At 50.8% G+C, this 15,562-nt stretch overlaps 1 protein-coding gene across 1 annotated transcript in view; it reads left to right on the forward strand.

The window, feature by feature from the left end:
• The first annotated feature begins 1,788 nt into the window (after positions 1–1,788).
• Positions 1,789–15,562, forward strand: part of SEMA5B (semaphorin 5B) — a 53,760-nt gene continuing 39,986 nt past the window's right edge. Inside the window, 3 exon segments of the mRNA XM_027774219.1 lie at positions 1,789–1,984; positions 7,518–7,617; positions 13,925–13,970. Of these exon segments, the coding sequence (XP_027630020.1) occupies positions 1,831–1,984; positions 7,518–7,617; positions 13,925–13,970 (300 nt within the window). The 5' untranslated portion in view covers positions 1,789–1,830.

A 15,562-nucleotide genomic window follows, 5' to 3' on the forward strand; every position in this document is an offset into this window, starting at 1 on the left:
AACTGTTCTGCATGTTGCTTTTTTCACTTAATGCATCTGGAGATTTCTGTATATCAAAACCTAGAAAAGATCTTTATTTTTTTTCTTTTTACAGCTGTATAGTATTTCATTATGAAGATACACCATAGTTTATTTAAGCAGTTTCCTATTTTTGAATATTTGGTTTCCTGGCCTTCTGTTACTTCAAAAGAACGTCACAGTGAATGATAGTGTATACAAGTCACTCTGTGTATGCGCAGGTGCCTCGGGGCCTATTTTTTGCTTCTCGACTATCTATGGTGAAGAAGCAGTTTGATTTTTCAATTCACAATCTGTTGCAGAAGGATACTAATGTAAAATTCAACAGAAGTAAATTACTAGAGAAAGTAATTTGAAAAAGAAATGCAAAATACAAGCCCTAATATTTTATTAAACTCAACTTACATAGAAATGAATGTCAGTGGGACAGCCCCTTGGCCCAGTAGTTAAGGAAGCTGGATCCCAAATGGCTGATCCTGATTTAAGTCTCAGCTCTAGTGGTCTAAGAAACACGCCAGGTGCAAGTGCATGCATGCCCCAAATTCTGACAGCATGGAGAAGTGGGGGAGAAGGCATTATGGCATGAACACGCTCCACTATGGGATACTTTTTCCTCCTCTCTCTCTTTGGTGAGTGAACAAACCCACTGGCCATTAAAAAGTTACTCTGTCAAATTAGTATACAGTGTACAGTGACTCTCAAATTTTGGCACTTACCTTACCACAGTTGTTATAGTGGGCGAATTGATGTTTTGCGTACAAGCCTAGACTCTCAGAATTGGGCGCTAGCTCAAAGGATAAGCGCATGGGTGGTTCTGCCGCATAGTCTTAGTTTCTCCCCTCGTAGGGGCTGTGTTATTTTGCACACTCACCAGCAGTATGTGCCAGAGCCCCTGTCCTCACAGCTTCACCAAAAGAGTGTGTCATCTAACGTGGATTTTTCCTAACCGGCTAAGTAAGAGCTGGTATCTAAATCTAAGTTTTAATTTGTGTTGCTCTTATTATGAATGATAATAAGGATCACTCACATTTTAAGGCTTGTTTGTATTCTTATCCTTGTTTATTTTTCTACTAGACTGTCGGTCTTTTTTCTTGATTTCTAGAAGTTCTTTATATATTAGGAATGTTATTTCCCTATCTGTGATACGAATTGCAAATATTTTTTCCAGTGTTATCATTTGCTTTTGGATTTTGTTTGATGTTGTCTTTTGGGGTAGTGGGACATTCAGAAGTTTGTGATTTTAATGTAGTCTTAGATGTTATGAAAATCTAAGTTATGATTTTCTATTCTGAGGTATAAAAGATTCTGCCTAAATTTTCTTCTAGTGTTTTTATGGTTTATTCTTAGTAATTAAATCTTTATCCATTTGGAATTTGTCCTAGTATAAGGTATGACTTGTGCATTTAGATTTATCTTTCTACAATTGGCTACCCATTGGCCCAGCTCCATTTTTTAAAAATCCATACCACCTTCATCATCTTCCTCCTCACCTTTATCATTGAAACTGATTTTAAACCATTTGGGATCATAATAGAAAAGGCTCTGTAATTTTTCAGTTTTGTCCAGAATACCATTACAAGGGAAATGAGCTTTCAAGATATGATCTATAACTGCATTACTAGAGCAGAGTAAACCGTGAGTACCTTAAGTACAGTATGCATTTATTGAATAAACCCCATGGGGCCGCTGACAATCTCAAGGCAATTGAGAGAAGTGGGCACTGAGAGAGAGCATTTGGTGAGACGGAGTGTTTGCCTTGCAGGTCTTCTTCCCAACCTGCCTCTGGGAGCTAGGACTGCAGAGTGGCCCAGCATGGTGGCCCCAGGACGCCTGGCTGTCTCACTGTTGCTGCCCAGCCTCACACTGCTGGTGCCCCACCTCTCCAGCTCCCAGGATGTCGCCAGCGAGCCCAGAAGTGAGCAGCAGCTGTGTGCCCTGAGGGAGCACCCCACTGTGGCCTTTGAAGGTGAGAGCTGCCATTTCCCACTCGTTCTTTGTTTACAGTGACTGTGTCTTCTTTACAGTGACTGTGTCTTCGAGGACTTAGGTCTGACCTCAGCAGGTTCCTTCTGGCTGCTGGAGTCCTTGGGATGTTCATTTCTTAGCATACTAAGACTCCTCCTCTGGGGATAGATGTCTTAAGAAGGATGGGGTCTAATTTTTGTCTCTAGATGATTAATTTAGGCCTTCCATTCATGGTCAGCTGGGGGAGGAGGGCTTCCCTGGCTGGGATTCCTCTGCTAAAGAACGAAGCTGTGGATGCCCTAGGTGGGAATGGCCACGTGCTCTAGCTCTTCTGGAAGCAAAGACTGCATTTCTCGGCTTCTCTGGGGTAAGAATGAAGATGACGTACTCACCAGGAAGTGCCCAGAGACCTCTGGGAAGTTTCTAAGATGCTCATAGGGATGCTCATCTTGGAGGTCCTGGGAATCCCCAGTGCAGGGGGCTCTGGTGACTAATAAGTCTTCTGTCTGTCAAAGGAGGGCGTGAGAGTGTCTTATGAAAGTATTTCCCAAACTGGAATTTGTGAATCACTGGGTGTATTCCAAGGGGTCCTTCAATTCTCTGTAAGAGTTTCCAAAATTAGTACATACATTCGATGATCATCTGAAAAACAAAACAGAAGTGCCGGAGCGTTCCAGATGTTCTTCCGTGATCTATGAGCCAGTTTGGAGCCCCCTGGTTCACACTGATGCTTCAAGATCCACCATCAACACGGCGGCTCGTGCTGGGATCGACAGCTGTAGTCGCCGGGGTTCCGTTTTCCTAGGTGAATTCGCACTGGCCTGGTCCCTCCTCATAGTAACCCTGTGGCGTCGGCAGAGCAAGGACACTGTCACCTCCTTCAACAAACAGGAAGACTCTGGTGAAGGACCGAGAAGACTTATCCCGGTACCCTACTGCCTACAGCAGGGGGTCAGGCACTCTCCCACCAAGTGTCCCCAACTGGAGGACAAGTGACCCTGTCCTGTGTGGATAGAGCAGAGTGGGAGATCGGCCAGTGAGTCAGGGGCTGGCGAGGTTTTGAGGGGTGGCAGGGCCAGGATGGACGAGAGACAGGGGGCTGCTTGGTGGGGAGGCTGGGCGTTCTTCTGGAAGTGTGGGATCACCAGCTGTGGGCTGGCTCCCTTAGGGGGTGGGGGAGAAGGTTTCCAGCTGTCTTCTGGGGTGTTGCAGTCTTGTTTGAGCTGAGATCCCAGGCTTTGAAAGCTTAAGTGGATTAAAGGAAATTAGCAAAGTCCTAAGCCTACAAAAAGCCAGCCTGCCTGCCCACACAGCCTCAGACTTCCGTTGGCTCCTGCAGCACTGCTGGTGGCTGTCACTGAAGAGAAGTGGGGGGACAGAAGGGGCAGGATTCTGGGGCTGTTCTCCTCACATTGGGGGCTTCAGTGGCATCTCCTAATGAAACATTTCCTCTCAAGGGCTTGGCGAGGAACGGGATCGGCCTAGCCAATTCTGGAACAGGGACAGCGAGAGGATAGGGAAATGCTGCCTCCTTGCCAGGCTGGGCTGTACTGGGGCAAACTGGGAGGGGAGGGAGTCAGAGAGGGGGCCGATGTGCTCCCCAGAGCCCGAGTGCTGGAGACCATCTCTTATCTTAAGATGGGAATTGAATGAATCTAACATCCCACTGCATCCTCATACAGAAGGAAGAAATCCCCCTTACCCTCTTCTGTATCCTGACAGTTTTGAGCTTGCTATCCATTTGCAAAAATGTTTTAAGTTTATTTATGTCTTCCACATGAGAGAGACAGAGATGGATCCCCAACAGAGGGTGTCTGTCAGACCTCAGATATCTCTGAGAGCTCGCTGGACCTGAACCTGGAACCTTCCCGTGTGGCCAGCCTCAGAGAGTATCACGATTTTACCTCCGCGCCACCATCTAGCCCCCGTTCAGCACGTTTTTATTGGGCCCCGTTTGGTGCCAGACATGGAGGAGGGTGTCGTGGGCCTCCGAGGTGAATGAGTGTCCCTCGAACGCTCAATTATGACATATCATTTGTTAAAGGCCATGGGCTTTGGTGCCCCAGCCCAGCCGGTCTTGGGCGAGGCCTGGCTTCCTTGTCTCCTCACATCCCTTAGCACTGCCGAGCACACAGGAGGGACTCGGTTCTCACTGGGCCAGGGACTGTGCTGTGGGTGGCACTGTGTCCAGCACAGAGCCAGCATCCGGCTCCCGGCCCCCGACCTCCATACCTTTCTTACGCCTGTCTCCAACCTCGTAGTTGGGAGTCTCCCTCTCCCTGGCACCTGACTGATCTGTGAATAACCCCTGAACACCCTCGAGGAGCTGTTTTGTAAGGCTGAATTTTCTCCCGTAGGTTTCTTTGAAGGGGGGCTGCTGTGTTTCTCGCCGGCCTGCATATTGCTCCATTTGCCCCAGTATTGCCTTCCCAGGCTGCAGGGAGAAGCCAGCCTGGAGTTAACACTGGCAGTGGTTAATCCACAAAGTGGGTAATTGAACTGGCTATAATTAAAATCACAGGCGCGTCACAGAGAATGTCATTTTTCTCTTAAAGTCCCCGTCCAAAGCCTTCGCTGCACACGGAGCTCAGAACGTGCTTGGTATTTTAAAGACCGCCTTCCCCCGTCCCCGTTGCCATGTAATAAGAGGAGGCTGGCTCCTTTCCCAAGGATCCCCCAGGACAGAGACGCCACGCACGGCTTCTCTCTCCCACCTCGTCCCTTCCCCCTTGCCCACATGGGTCCCTTCGGGGCTAGAGAAGAGGGACACACTGATAGGGGGTGCCACCCTATCCGTCCATGCCCCACCCCGCTTCCCTGTCACCACCCCAGCTTCTGCTCTGTCCTCTTCCTCTCCCCTCACCCCACAGAAGGGGCCTGAATGGCGCCTGACCTAAGTCCCCGGTGCAGTTGCTCCAGATCAGTGTGGCTTCCTCTTCCCTCGTTCAACTGCTCACCTCTGAAATGCCCCATCAGATGAGGGGTCAAAGGGCGACCTGTTTGCTATTATTAGGGAGCACCGGGTCTCATGGGATACACTCTGAAAAAAAGGCACAACAAAGACTTGCGCACACTCAGACTGATGATGTGTGACATCCATGAGGCGGTAAAGGATGACAAGAACGTGGAACTTAAAATCAGGGTAGAGAGGTTAAAATCCAGAAGGCTTCCTGGAGGAGAAGGGACCTTAGTTTCAGCTCTAAGGTAGTGTAATATCCCACTGGGGTTTCTGAGAGTGGCCTTGAGGTCAGCTAAAACCCCAGCACCCCCAGACTCCCGATCTGCTCCTCACAACTATATTGCCCACACGCTCTTACTACGACGTGCTAGTTCTGGCCATCCCCTAGTTACCTGCGGGGGGCAGAGGCAGGCCTATGGGGTTTGCTTCATTTTGCTGCAGGATTTCTTTCTTCCTTTTTAAATCGTGTATATCACAGATTTCTGAAAAACATCCAACTTGCAAAACCCCAGTTCTCCAGGGAGCGATTAAGTGTTTGCCTGTCGTGCAGAAATGAAGGGCTGCTTTTACTCTGTAGTGGAGGGATAATGAGCAATGATTTATTTCCCTTGGATTACCCACACATGCATGCACGCACGCACACACACACACACACACACACACACACACACACACCGGAGGAGAAGGGACCTTAGTTTCAGCTCTAAGGTAGTGTAATATCCCACTGGGGTTTCTGAGAGTGGCCTTGAGGTCAGCTAAAACCCCAGCACCCCCAGACTCCCGATCTGCTCCTCACAACTATATTGCCCACACGCTCTTACTACGACGTGCTAGTTCTGGCCATCCCCTAGTTACCTGCGGGGGGCAGAGGCAGGCCTATGGGGTTTGCTTCATTTTGCTGCAGGATTTCTTTCTTCCTTTTTAAATCGTGTATATCACAGATTTCTGAAAAACATCCAACTTGCAAAACCCCAGTTCTCCAGGGAGCGATTAAGTGTTTGCCTGTCGTGCAGAAATGAAGGGCTGCTTTTACTCTGTAGTGGAGGGATAATGAGCAATGATTTATTTCCCTTGGATTACCCACACATGCGCATGCACGCACGCACACACACACACACACACACACACACACACACCCTTCTCTGGGCCTCTGTGAGTTAGTCCTCACTGCACCGTGGGGGAAAGCACTGTGCCTCACGTCCCCCTTTGTCTTTACCCACAGTGGCACAGAGGGTCCTCGGCCCCACTCCCCACACAGCCCCTCCCATCCATGAGGCAGGGGCTGACGGTGGGTTATTAAGGGGCTGTGGGCCCTGCGACCCTCATGGGAGAAGGCCATCCCCACAGGGTGGACGAGGGAAAGCCAGCAGGCCTGTCTAGGCCTATCCTCCCAGGGCACACTCCTTCATCCAGAAGGGGAGGTCTCTTTGCCCATCCAATGCCTCTGAAAGGCTTCTGCTTTGACTGGAAAGAGCCTGCCTTGGAGACCAGGTAGACTCTGACCTCCCAGCTCTGTTCTTCCTACCTCCGTGGGACTTTGTCTGAAAACCTGCTTGTCCTTCTGCAAGAAAGGAGTTGAGAATTATTCATGTATTCTTTCAGAAATCCCTGGGTGCTGACCTGGGCCTGGAACCCTAAGAAGCCAGATCTTGCCTGGCCCCAGGGCAAACCACCAGGGCAGATAGCCAGCCAGCGTGAAGGAGTTAATATGACACGAAAGTACATGATGATGGAAGCCTTTAATCCTGGCTTGAGGGAGTCAGAGAAGGCTTTTTGGAAGAGGTGGGAGTGGAGATGAACAGGAAATGTTCCACCTAGGGAGAGCAGAAGGGCAAGGTTTGCAGGCCTTGGGTGGATTTGGGGAAATGTGCAGTGTTTTAGGTTAGCGAGCCTGGGCTGAAGAGGGAATGTAAAAGATACAGCATCATTCTTTCAGCTGGCCACGAAATAATTAATGTGCGAGTAATTGGACTTGGGAGGATGGGGGTCCAGGAGCCAAAGACCTTCACAGGAGCTGAACTTTTCCTGGGGGCAGTGGGAGCTGTGGAAAAGGTCTAAGCTAGAGAGTGACATAACCACATTTGCATGTTAGAAAGATTCCGTGCTGAATGGGGCAGGTATGGAAAAACCAGGCCAGTTAGGAGGCTATTGGCACCAGTCCAGGCAACAGGAGTTGTTGGTGGATTGGAAGGGAGGTGAGATATAGAGGGAAAGACATGGGTGGGTTTCAGAGTTTGGAACAGAACGGACAGGATTCGCCAGTGTACACGTGGCTGGTGAGGGTCGGGAAGGTCAAGGGCAATTATAGCTGTCCCTTTGAGCACAGGGGCAGCAGGGTAGGGTGTGGAGCCCTCCTCTGAGTGAAGGAATGTGGCAAGAACAGTGACAGCACCCCCTTCTGTCCCAGGGTCACATAGTTGGCTGCTCACCGAGGTGGACAGGTGGAGTCCGGGTCTCGTGGGTGCCTTTGCCCCACCGCACTCTGATTTTCACCACTTCTGTTCTCTGCTCTGATGCTGGTGCGGCTGGGTTTCTGATCCAACAGTAACAGCAGGGTTGCTTCTCCTTCCGCCAGATCTGAAGCCATGGGTCTCCAACTTCACCTACCCTGGAGCCCGTGATTTCTCCCAGCTCGCTCTGGATCCCTCCAGGAACCAGCTCATCGTGGGAGCCAGGTAATGAGGTGCAGGAAGGCTGGGCAGGAACAGGGTGTTTAGAACTGGAGGGTGGAAGTGTTATGCAGGACAAGCCCACCGTGGGCAGACCTGCTGCCAGAGCCCTGGCCCTCAATCCTCTGTGTATGTCTGCCTCCCCTACACAAGGAAGTATGTGGTGGCCGGAGGTGGGCGGCCGGGGTGACCCCTAGACCTTCTGATCTCAGCCAGCCTCACAAGTCAGTGGTTGGCAATTAGAGCAGGGATGCCTGCTGGCCACCTCCTGTCCCATCCCTGCCATGCTGCCAGGACCTGCCTCTGAACTCCCCAGGAGTTCATGCAGAGAAGTGCCCAGGAGCCCCCTGCTGGCCACTGCGCACAGGCCATGTGCTTTTTAAATTAAGTAAATGAAGGCCCTACTTCCCCATGGTTTGACTCCTTTATTCCCACTGTCAGGTTATGGTATCTAGCAGATCCCACTCTAGGAGGAATTTGTGGAGACTTTCCAGGGGTGGAATAGGAGATCGCTCTCACAGAATGAGAACCATCAGTCCTGGTGGGAAAGGGCACTTAACGATGCTGTACTCCAGGGTCTCAAGTGTGGCGTCTGCACCAGGAACACCAGAGAAGTTGCTAGAAGTACACACTCTTGGGTCCATCCCACAGACCTTGAATCAGAAACTCTGAGGGCGGGACCACTAACATGTGTTAACAAGCCCAGGCGACACTGATGCACACTTAGGCCTGAAAATCATGGCGAATCCAGCCACCCTCATTTTTTTAAATGAAGAAAGGAGAGGAGAATGGGAGCTTCCCAAGATCACAAGTAAGATGGCAGAACCCAGGTCTCCTAACCCCAGGGCTAGAGGTTCTTGCTGTCTCTCCCGTCTGCCGGTGTTTTTCAGCTCTCCACTCAGAGGTCTGGTCAGCTGGTCTAGGGTCGGGCCCTTCCAGGTCTCACCATGCAGCTGATCATCCTCACCCTCTGGGCTTCCCTTAGTATCTCCACTCCTTCATTTGTTGTATGAAAAGGAGGCAAGTTGGGACCAGCAGATGATGACGTAATGGTTACATCGTTGGACTCCACTGTAGTCGATCACGGATCAAGTCCTGGACTCAGCAGTGTAAAACTCACGCCGGGCACATGTGTATGCATGCCCAAAGTCTTGTGAAGAGAGTGGAGGAGAAGGGATTGCAACATGGCCATTTCCCCTAGGGGATGATTTCTCACTTTTCTGTCTCTGTCTCTTTGGCGAGCGCATGTGTCCTATAGCAAAAATCTCTCTTAAAAAAAAAAAGAAGAAGAAGAAGAAAGAAAGAAAAGGAGGCAGGTCAAGAACTAGGATCAGATGAACTGGGTTCTTGTCCTAGGTGAGCTTGGCCTTGGCCTGTGTGTCTCAGTTCCTCTTCTGTAAAGTCTGGGTAAAAGTTTCTGTGCTAGCAACCTCTCAGAGTTGTGAAGATGGAATTGAACACATTTTATTTTTGTTTTTAATTTTAAAATTAACAAATTATTTTGCACCTAAAATTATATTCCGGTAAACATTCGAAAAGTACAAAAGGATATACAGCGAAAGCAGAGCCACCCTCACACAGGCAAGACAAGGCCCTCCCTGGAGGCACGCCCTGTGCTGAGGTTTTGCCTGCCGACCCAGAGGTAACCTGTGCACGTGCAAGTACCCAAGGGTGTAGACTTGACTTTCCCACAGAGAGCAATTGCTTTACTTTCTAATTGTGGGTTTACGTGCAACTGCAAGAAATAACAGAGATGTGGGACCAGCAGTTGGCGTAATGGCTATGTCGCTGGACTCCCACGTAGCCGACCGCAGTTCGCATTCCGGACCCAGTGGCTTAAACTTATGCCGGGCGTGTGTGTGTGCGTGCCCAAGATCCCAAGAGGAGAATGGAGGAGAAGGGATTGTGGCATGGCCATCATCCCAGGGGGGGTGATTTCTCGCTTTCTGTCTCTCTGTCTCTCTCTGGTGAGCATGTGTGCCCTGTAGCAAACACCTCTCCAAAAAGAAGGAAAGAAAGAAAGAAAGAACAGAGATGTTTTATACCCTCCACCCAGTTTCCCCCAGTGTACCATCTTGCGTGACTTCAGTACAGCATTACAATCAGGAAACTAACAATGATACCATCTTTTGACCTAATTCTAATCTCACCAGTTTCACCTATGTATTTTTGTGATTATTTAATTTAATTTAATTTATTATTATTACTTTTTTGGGGAGAGGTTTCTGCTATAGGGCGCATGTGCTCGCCAGACAGACAGAGAGAGACAGAGAGACAGAAAGCGAGAAATCACCTCCCAGGGGGGATGGCCACACCGCAATCCCTTCTCCTCCATTCTCCTCTCGGGATCTTGGGCATGCACACACACACGTGCCTGGCGTGAGTTAAAGCCACCAGATTCGAGACTCAAACCATGGTTGACTACATGGGAGTCCAGCGACATAGCCATTATGCCAACTGCTGGTTCCTATTATTATTATTTTTTAATTTGATCAAAGACAGAGAGAGGAAGGAAAGAAAGTAAGAAAGCAAGCTGCCAGGTCAGGAACTCAGACTTCAGTCAGCTGTGTGGGAATCCAGCACATTAACCACCATGCCACCTGCCGGCCCCCACCTATGTATTTTTTAAAACCCAGATAGTAGCATCTCAAGACTGCTGTGAACCCTAGGAAAGCATGTTGAAAGCTGTCATTCATTCTGCACCTGTCATGTGTCAAACACTTTGTGTACCATAAGCCAGAGGGGCCCTCAAAAAGTTCATGGAGGGACCAGCAGTTAGTGTAATGGCTGTGTTGCTGGACTCCCATGTAGTCAACTGTGGCTCGAGTCCCAGATCTGGTGGCCTAAACTCACTCCAGGTGCATGTGCGTGCGTGCCCAAGATCCCGAGAGGAGAATGGAGAAGGGATTGCGGCATGGCCATCCCCCCGGGGGGTGATTTCTCGCTTTCTGTCTCCCTGTCTCTCTCTGTCTTTTCGGCAAGCGCATGCGCCCTATAGTGAAAACTCCTCAAAAAAAAAAAAAAAAGGAAAAAAAGTTCATGGAAATGCAAATTATGAAAAATCTATGCGGGACCATCAGTTAGCGTAATGGCTATGTTGCTAAACTCCCACGTAGTCAACCGTGGTTCGAGTCCTGGACCCAGTGGCTTAAACTCATGCCAGGCATGTGTGTGTGCGTGTGTGCCCAAGATCCCGAGAAAAAAGAAGAAGGGTTTGCAGCGTGGTCATTCCCCCGGGGGGGGGGGGGTTCCTCGCTTTCTATCTCTCTATCTCTCTCTGTCTTTCTCACGAGCACACACACCCTTTAGCAAAAACCTCTCCAAAAAAAAAAAAAATCTATGTATGGATGTCGATTTTTTGCGCCAAAATAAACTTGTATTTTAATTCCATTTTCTACAAACTTTTTGAAATCCCCTCATTTGTAGTAAATCCACTACCTCATATATTAATAATGAATACAGCAGGCAGACATGTAATAAATAATCGAATACATGCAGTACATAATGCATGCAGTAAATCATCTCATCTTTACAGTGACCCTGGGAGTTAGGTGCTGTGATTGCCCCTGTTTTATGGACCAGGAAGCTGAAGCTCAGAGAGGTTAAGTCACTTGCCTGTGGTCACACTGCTCCTCCTGAGCTACTCAGTGGCTTCCCCATGTAAACAGTGGGTATGTTTTCTGTTTGAGTCTCCCCTGCATGGATGGAGGCCCACCGTTTTCTGGGTCCTCATGCCTGGCTCTGCCCTCAGACGTAGGCAGGGAAAAATCCATTTGGACTCTGGTCCCTTCATCCCTCACAGCCAGTGGAGAGGGGCTTCAGCTATCTCCTCTTTTTTTCTTTCTTTCTTTTTTAGGTTTTTGCCATAGAGCACGTGCACTTGCCAGAGAGAGAGAGAGACAGGGAGAGGGAAAGGAGGAAGCACCCCCTGGGGTGGCCACACCACAATCCCTTCCCCTCCATTCTTTACTCAGGATTTGGGGCGCACATGCTCATGTGCCCTGTGATTTTCAAGCCACCAGGTCCAGGACTCGAGCTGCGCTTGGCCATGTGGGAATCCAGCTTCTTAACCACCAGGCCGCCTGCAGGCCCTGTCTCCTCTTTTCTTTAGGTCACTTTTCTTTTGCCTTCTTTTCTGACTGACAGTTTCCCCCTTTCTTCCCAACCCCCTAGACCTCTGGAATTCAGGCTAGGGAAACTTTGTCTTCATTTATAATCCTGCCGTGTTCCATCAGGGATTTAGGGCGGGTCTCTGTTCTCATCTCCCAGAAGAGCCATCTGTGACGCCGTGATGAATGGTTTTTGATGGGATAAAAATGAATTGAGTGATGCAATTTTCCCCTAATTTTTTAAAGCTGTGAGCAGATGCCTGTGTTACCTGAGCAGACAGCTGGGGTGGCCATAAGCTGGAGTCCAGCTGTGCCTGGGCCAGGAGGGTGGGGCGGGCAAGCTCTGTGAGGATCTGAGGAGGAGCCTGGGGAAGGACAGCAGAGGCCCAGAGCCGGGGTCACTGGCTGAGGCCCGCCCAGCCCCAGTACCACATAGAAGCTAAGAAGGGCCAGGGCCTGGAGCCAGAGCTGGGAAGAGCAGTCTCCCGGCCTGGGGTGTCTGCTCGACCCCTGGGTTCATTCAGCAGGGCCCTCCTTCTCTTTCTAGCCCACTCCACAATCTTTCCCCTCATGTCGCTTCTCAGCACAGCTGAGGCAGGCCAGAACTTTCTAAAGTAATTATTCCTAAAAAGTTCAAAAATCAAAAGAGGAATGGCCAAAAGATAGAAGAAAGAAAGAGAGAAAATGCTTAGAAACCACCAAGACTTTACATCTGTTTGACGTTAATGGAGCTTTTCATGTGCAGTTCCCAGCTCCCCTGTCGCCATGTCCTGGCCTTAGCGCCCCCATTGCGCAGAGGCAGAGCCGAGGCTCACAGGAGGCCCCAGCGAGGGGTGAGATGGGACACTGCCTGGCACCTGGTCTGTAGACCTGAAACGGCTCTCCTGTGGCACTCTGCCCAGTGTCTCTGCCCGCATGGTCCCTGAGCTCTGAGTCCTTGTGCAGCAGCCTCTGGCTCTAGACCGCTGTCAGCAGAGCCTGCCGGCCCTCGTGCGCTCCCTGGGTGGCTGGTGATCGTCACTCAGGAGCAGCAGCCATCGCTGTTATTTAGGGTTCTGAGTGGCGGGCAGATAAGATGACCAGGGCAGGGACGAAGATGAGTCTGGCAGCCTGAGCAGGCTGGACGGCAGGGAGAGGGATGGTGAGGTGGCAGTGGAGTCACTGGGCTGGAGGGGTCAGGGAACGCCTGGCAGTGGCCAGATCCAGCCACTAGCTGCAGGAGGCACTCAGGAGAGGAAAGAGCGGATGACTCAGGTCCAGGTGTGGAGCCCAGGGACGGCTGGCATGATAGAGGAAGTGGGTGGTTCTGGAAGGAAGGCCACGGAAGGGGAAGCAGACCTGTCCCTGCTGGAGTGGCTTTCAACTGAACATGAATGGGCTCTTCACAAGTGGGGCCCGGAGGTGCCCCCCTCCAGGTGTGGAGCCCAGGGACGGCTGGCATGCTAGAGGAGGTGGATGGGTCTGGAAGGAGGGCCAGGGGAGGGGAAGCAGGCCTGTCCCTGCTGGAGCTCTGTGAGGCTTTCAACTGAATACGAATGGGCTCTTCACAAGTGGGGCCAGGAGGTGCCCCCCAAGGCCTCTGGGTCAGCCAGAGCAGAGCCAGGGAGGGACTTGGGAGTGGATGAGTCCAGATTTTCTTTCTTTTCTTTTTAATTATTTCTTTTGGAGCCAGGGAAGGTTTTTGCTATAGGGTGCATGTGCTCACCAGAGAGGCAGAGAGAGACAGAGAGACAGAAAGCAAGAAATCACCCCCCAGGGGTGATGGCCACGCTGCAATCCCTTCTCCTCCATTTGCCTCTCGGGGTCTTGGACACGCACACACCCACGCCCAGCGTGAGTTTAAGTCACCAGGTCCGGGACTTGAACAGTGGTCGACTATAGTCCAGTGACACAGTCATTACGCCATCTGCTGGTCCCGAGTCTGGGTTTCCATCCGACCCTGCACTTACTGTCTGACCTGGGCCATGGGCCCACTCAGGTTCCTCTTCTGTAAACTGGAGCTTGCTTTGCCTACTCCCAGGGTGCATGAAGACTGAATGAACCGATGGAGGGAAATAACGTGCTCCCGGGGTCTCCTCCTGCCATAGACCCTCTGCCATTGGCACCCAGTCCTGGCACCTGTGAGGCCTGGGCTAGGGGGCTGCTCCCTGGGTTCCTGCCTGCAGAGCTAGTGTGTCTTATGACTTCCGTTTCTGTTTCCACAGGAACTACCTCTTCAGACTCAGCCTTGCCAACGTGTCCCTCCTTCAGGTACATGTGCTTTCCTTCTTCCTGTCGTATCGTTTTCGTATTTGGGGGCCTAGCGTGGGCCCACGCAAGTAGCAAGATTCAGCATTCAGCCCCGAGGACGGAGAACACAAGCCACTTCCTCCTTTCACTGGTCATGGACTCAGAGCCGGGCTGTCAGTGTAACTACTGGGGGTTATTTGGAAGTGGGGTGCAACCCACATATGTGGGGTGAGGCACCCTCTGGGCTCTTGCATGCTGCAGAAAAGCTGCTGGTGAAGGGAGGAGAAGAGCACCAGCCTGGGGTGACCAACCGTCCCTGTTTGCCTGGGTCTGAGAGACTCCCAGGATGCAGAACTTGCCGTGTTAACACTGGGATGTTCTGGGCAGACTGGGGCAGCTGATTATTCTAAGTCCAGAGCCTAAGTTCCCAGGGGAGTCCAAGTGCTGGCCCCTAGGGAAAAGGTGTCCCCATTTGCTTTCTTGGCCTGGCCTGAGTGATTCCTTTCTAACTCGATGTTTTCACTGGGCTGTGATGGATTTAGTACCTGCTGCCAAGAAGGACTCTCCAAGCATAATTCCCTAAGTGCTCGGAGAGGTGTTTTAATGGGACTCCTTCATCCAGAACATTATCCCAGATTGAGGAACAGATGCCAGACCATCTCTGCAAAGGCTGAGCATTCTGGAGAAAGGAAGGCCATGTCTCCTACTTTAGTGAGGAGAGCACTCCAGTTCTCGTCTGGGGGATTCTCTGTCTTCCCGTGACTAAGCAACATCAAACTCTTCCTGTGTGCCAGGAAGGGGGCCCTGCGGGGATATAAGAAAAGCTGAGCCTCTGACCCCAAGGAAATCAGGATGAGGGATGCATGTAACCTGACCAGAAGCCAGGCTAGTCACGTGCTGGGATACTACGTAGAGTTTCACTGCAACGGGCATTGAGGGACGGGAGAGCTCTTGTTGAGTTGGGGTGACATTTTGGTCTCCTTCCTTGGTCTCCTCCCTTCTAGCCATACCTGGGTCTACATCCCACAGGCCATGGCAGCTCCTACCCATTGGAAGGAAGGGGTCTGGAGACACTAGGACTAGTTGAAAGGACATGCCATTCTTCCATTTATTTGCCCATCTGTCTTCTTTCCTTACCTTTACCAGAGAGCCTGCCCAGTCGCCCACCCACCCAATAAACACTTAGTGAATACTTCCTAAAGGCCAGATTTAATCCCAGGCATGGTATGAGGGATTTGGGTTCCAAAGCTAAATCAGGCCCAGTCCCTTGCCCAAGAAACACACACATAAGAGATCACAATGATTCTCTTTTCTGGAGGGGACCATGTGGCATGTGCCTGGGGCCTGGGCTAGAGCAAGGCAGAGCAAGTTCCCAGAAGCAGCATCCACACCCTTCCAGCTCCATCATGAGCACTGGCCCAGAGTTCGTTCTTCTGTGGATGCTAGTTTCCAGCTGACGTTCATAGAAAACAAAAGCAAGACACCAAGCACAGCAGGTCTGGCTGGGGGAGCCAGTGAAGAGGCAGTTCGAAGTGGGTGGGAGGGGTTGGGAGGAAGTGGATCCTCCGGTCCTGCCCTAAGCTCCAGGCAGTTGGCTTTGTATTCCTTCCCCT

Source organism: Tupaia chinensis, unplaced genomic scaffold, assembly GCF_000334495.1.
Source record: "Tupaia chinensis unplaced genomic scaffold, TupChi_1.0 Scaffold000415_1, whole genome shotgun sequence".
Classification (NCBI taxonomy): Eukaryota; Metazoa; Chordata; class Mammalia; order Scandentia; family Tupaiidae; genus Tupaia; species Tupaia belangeri.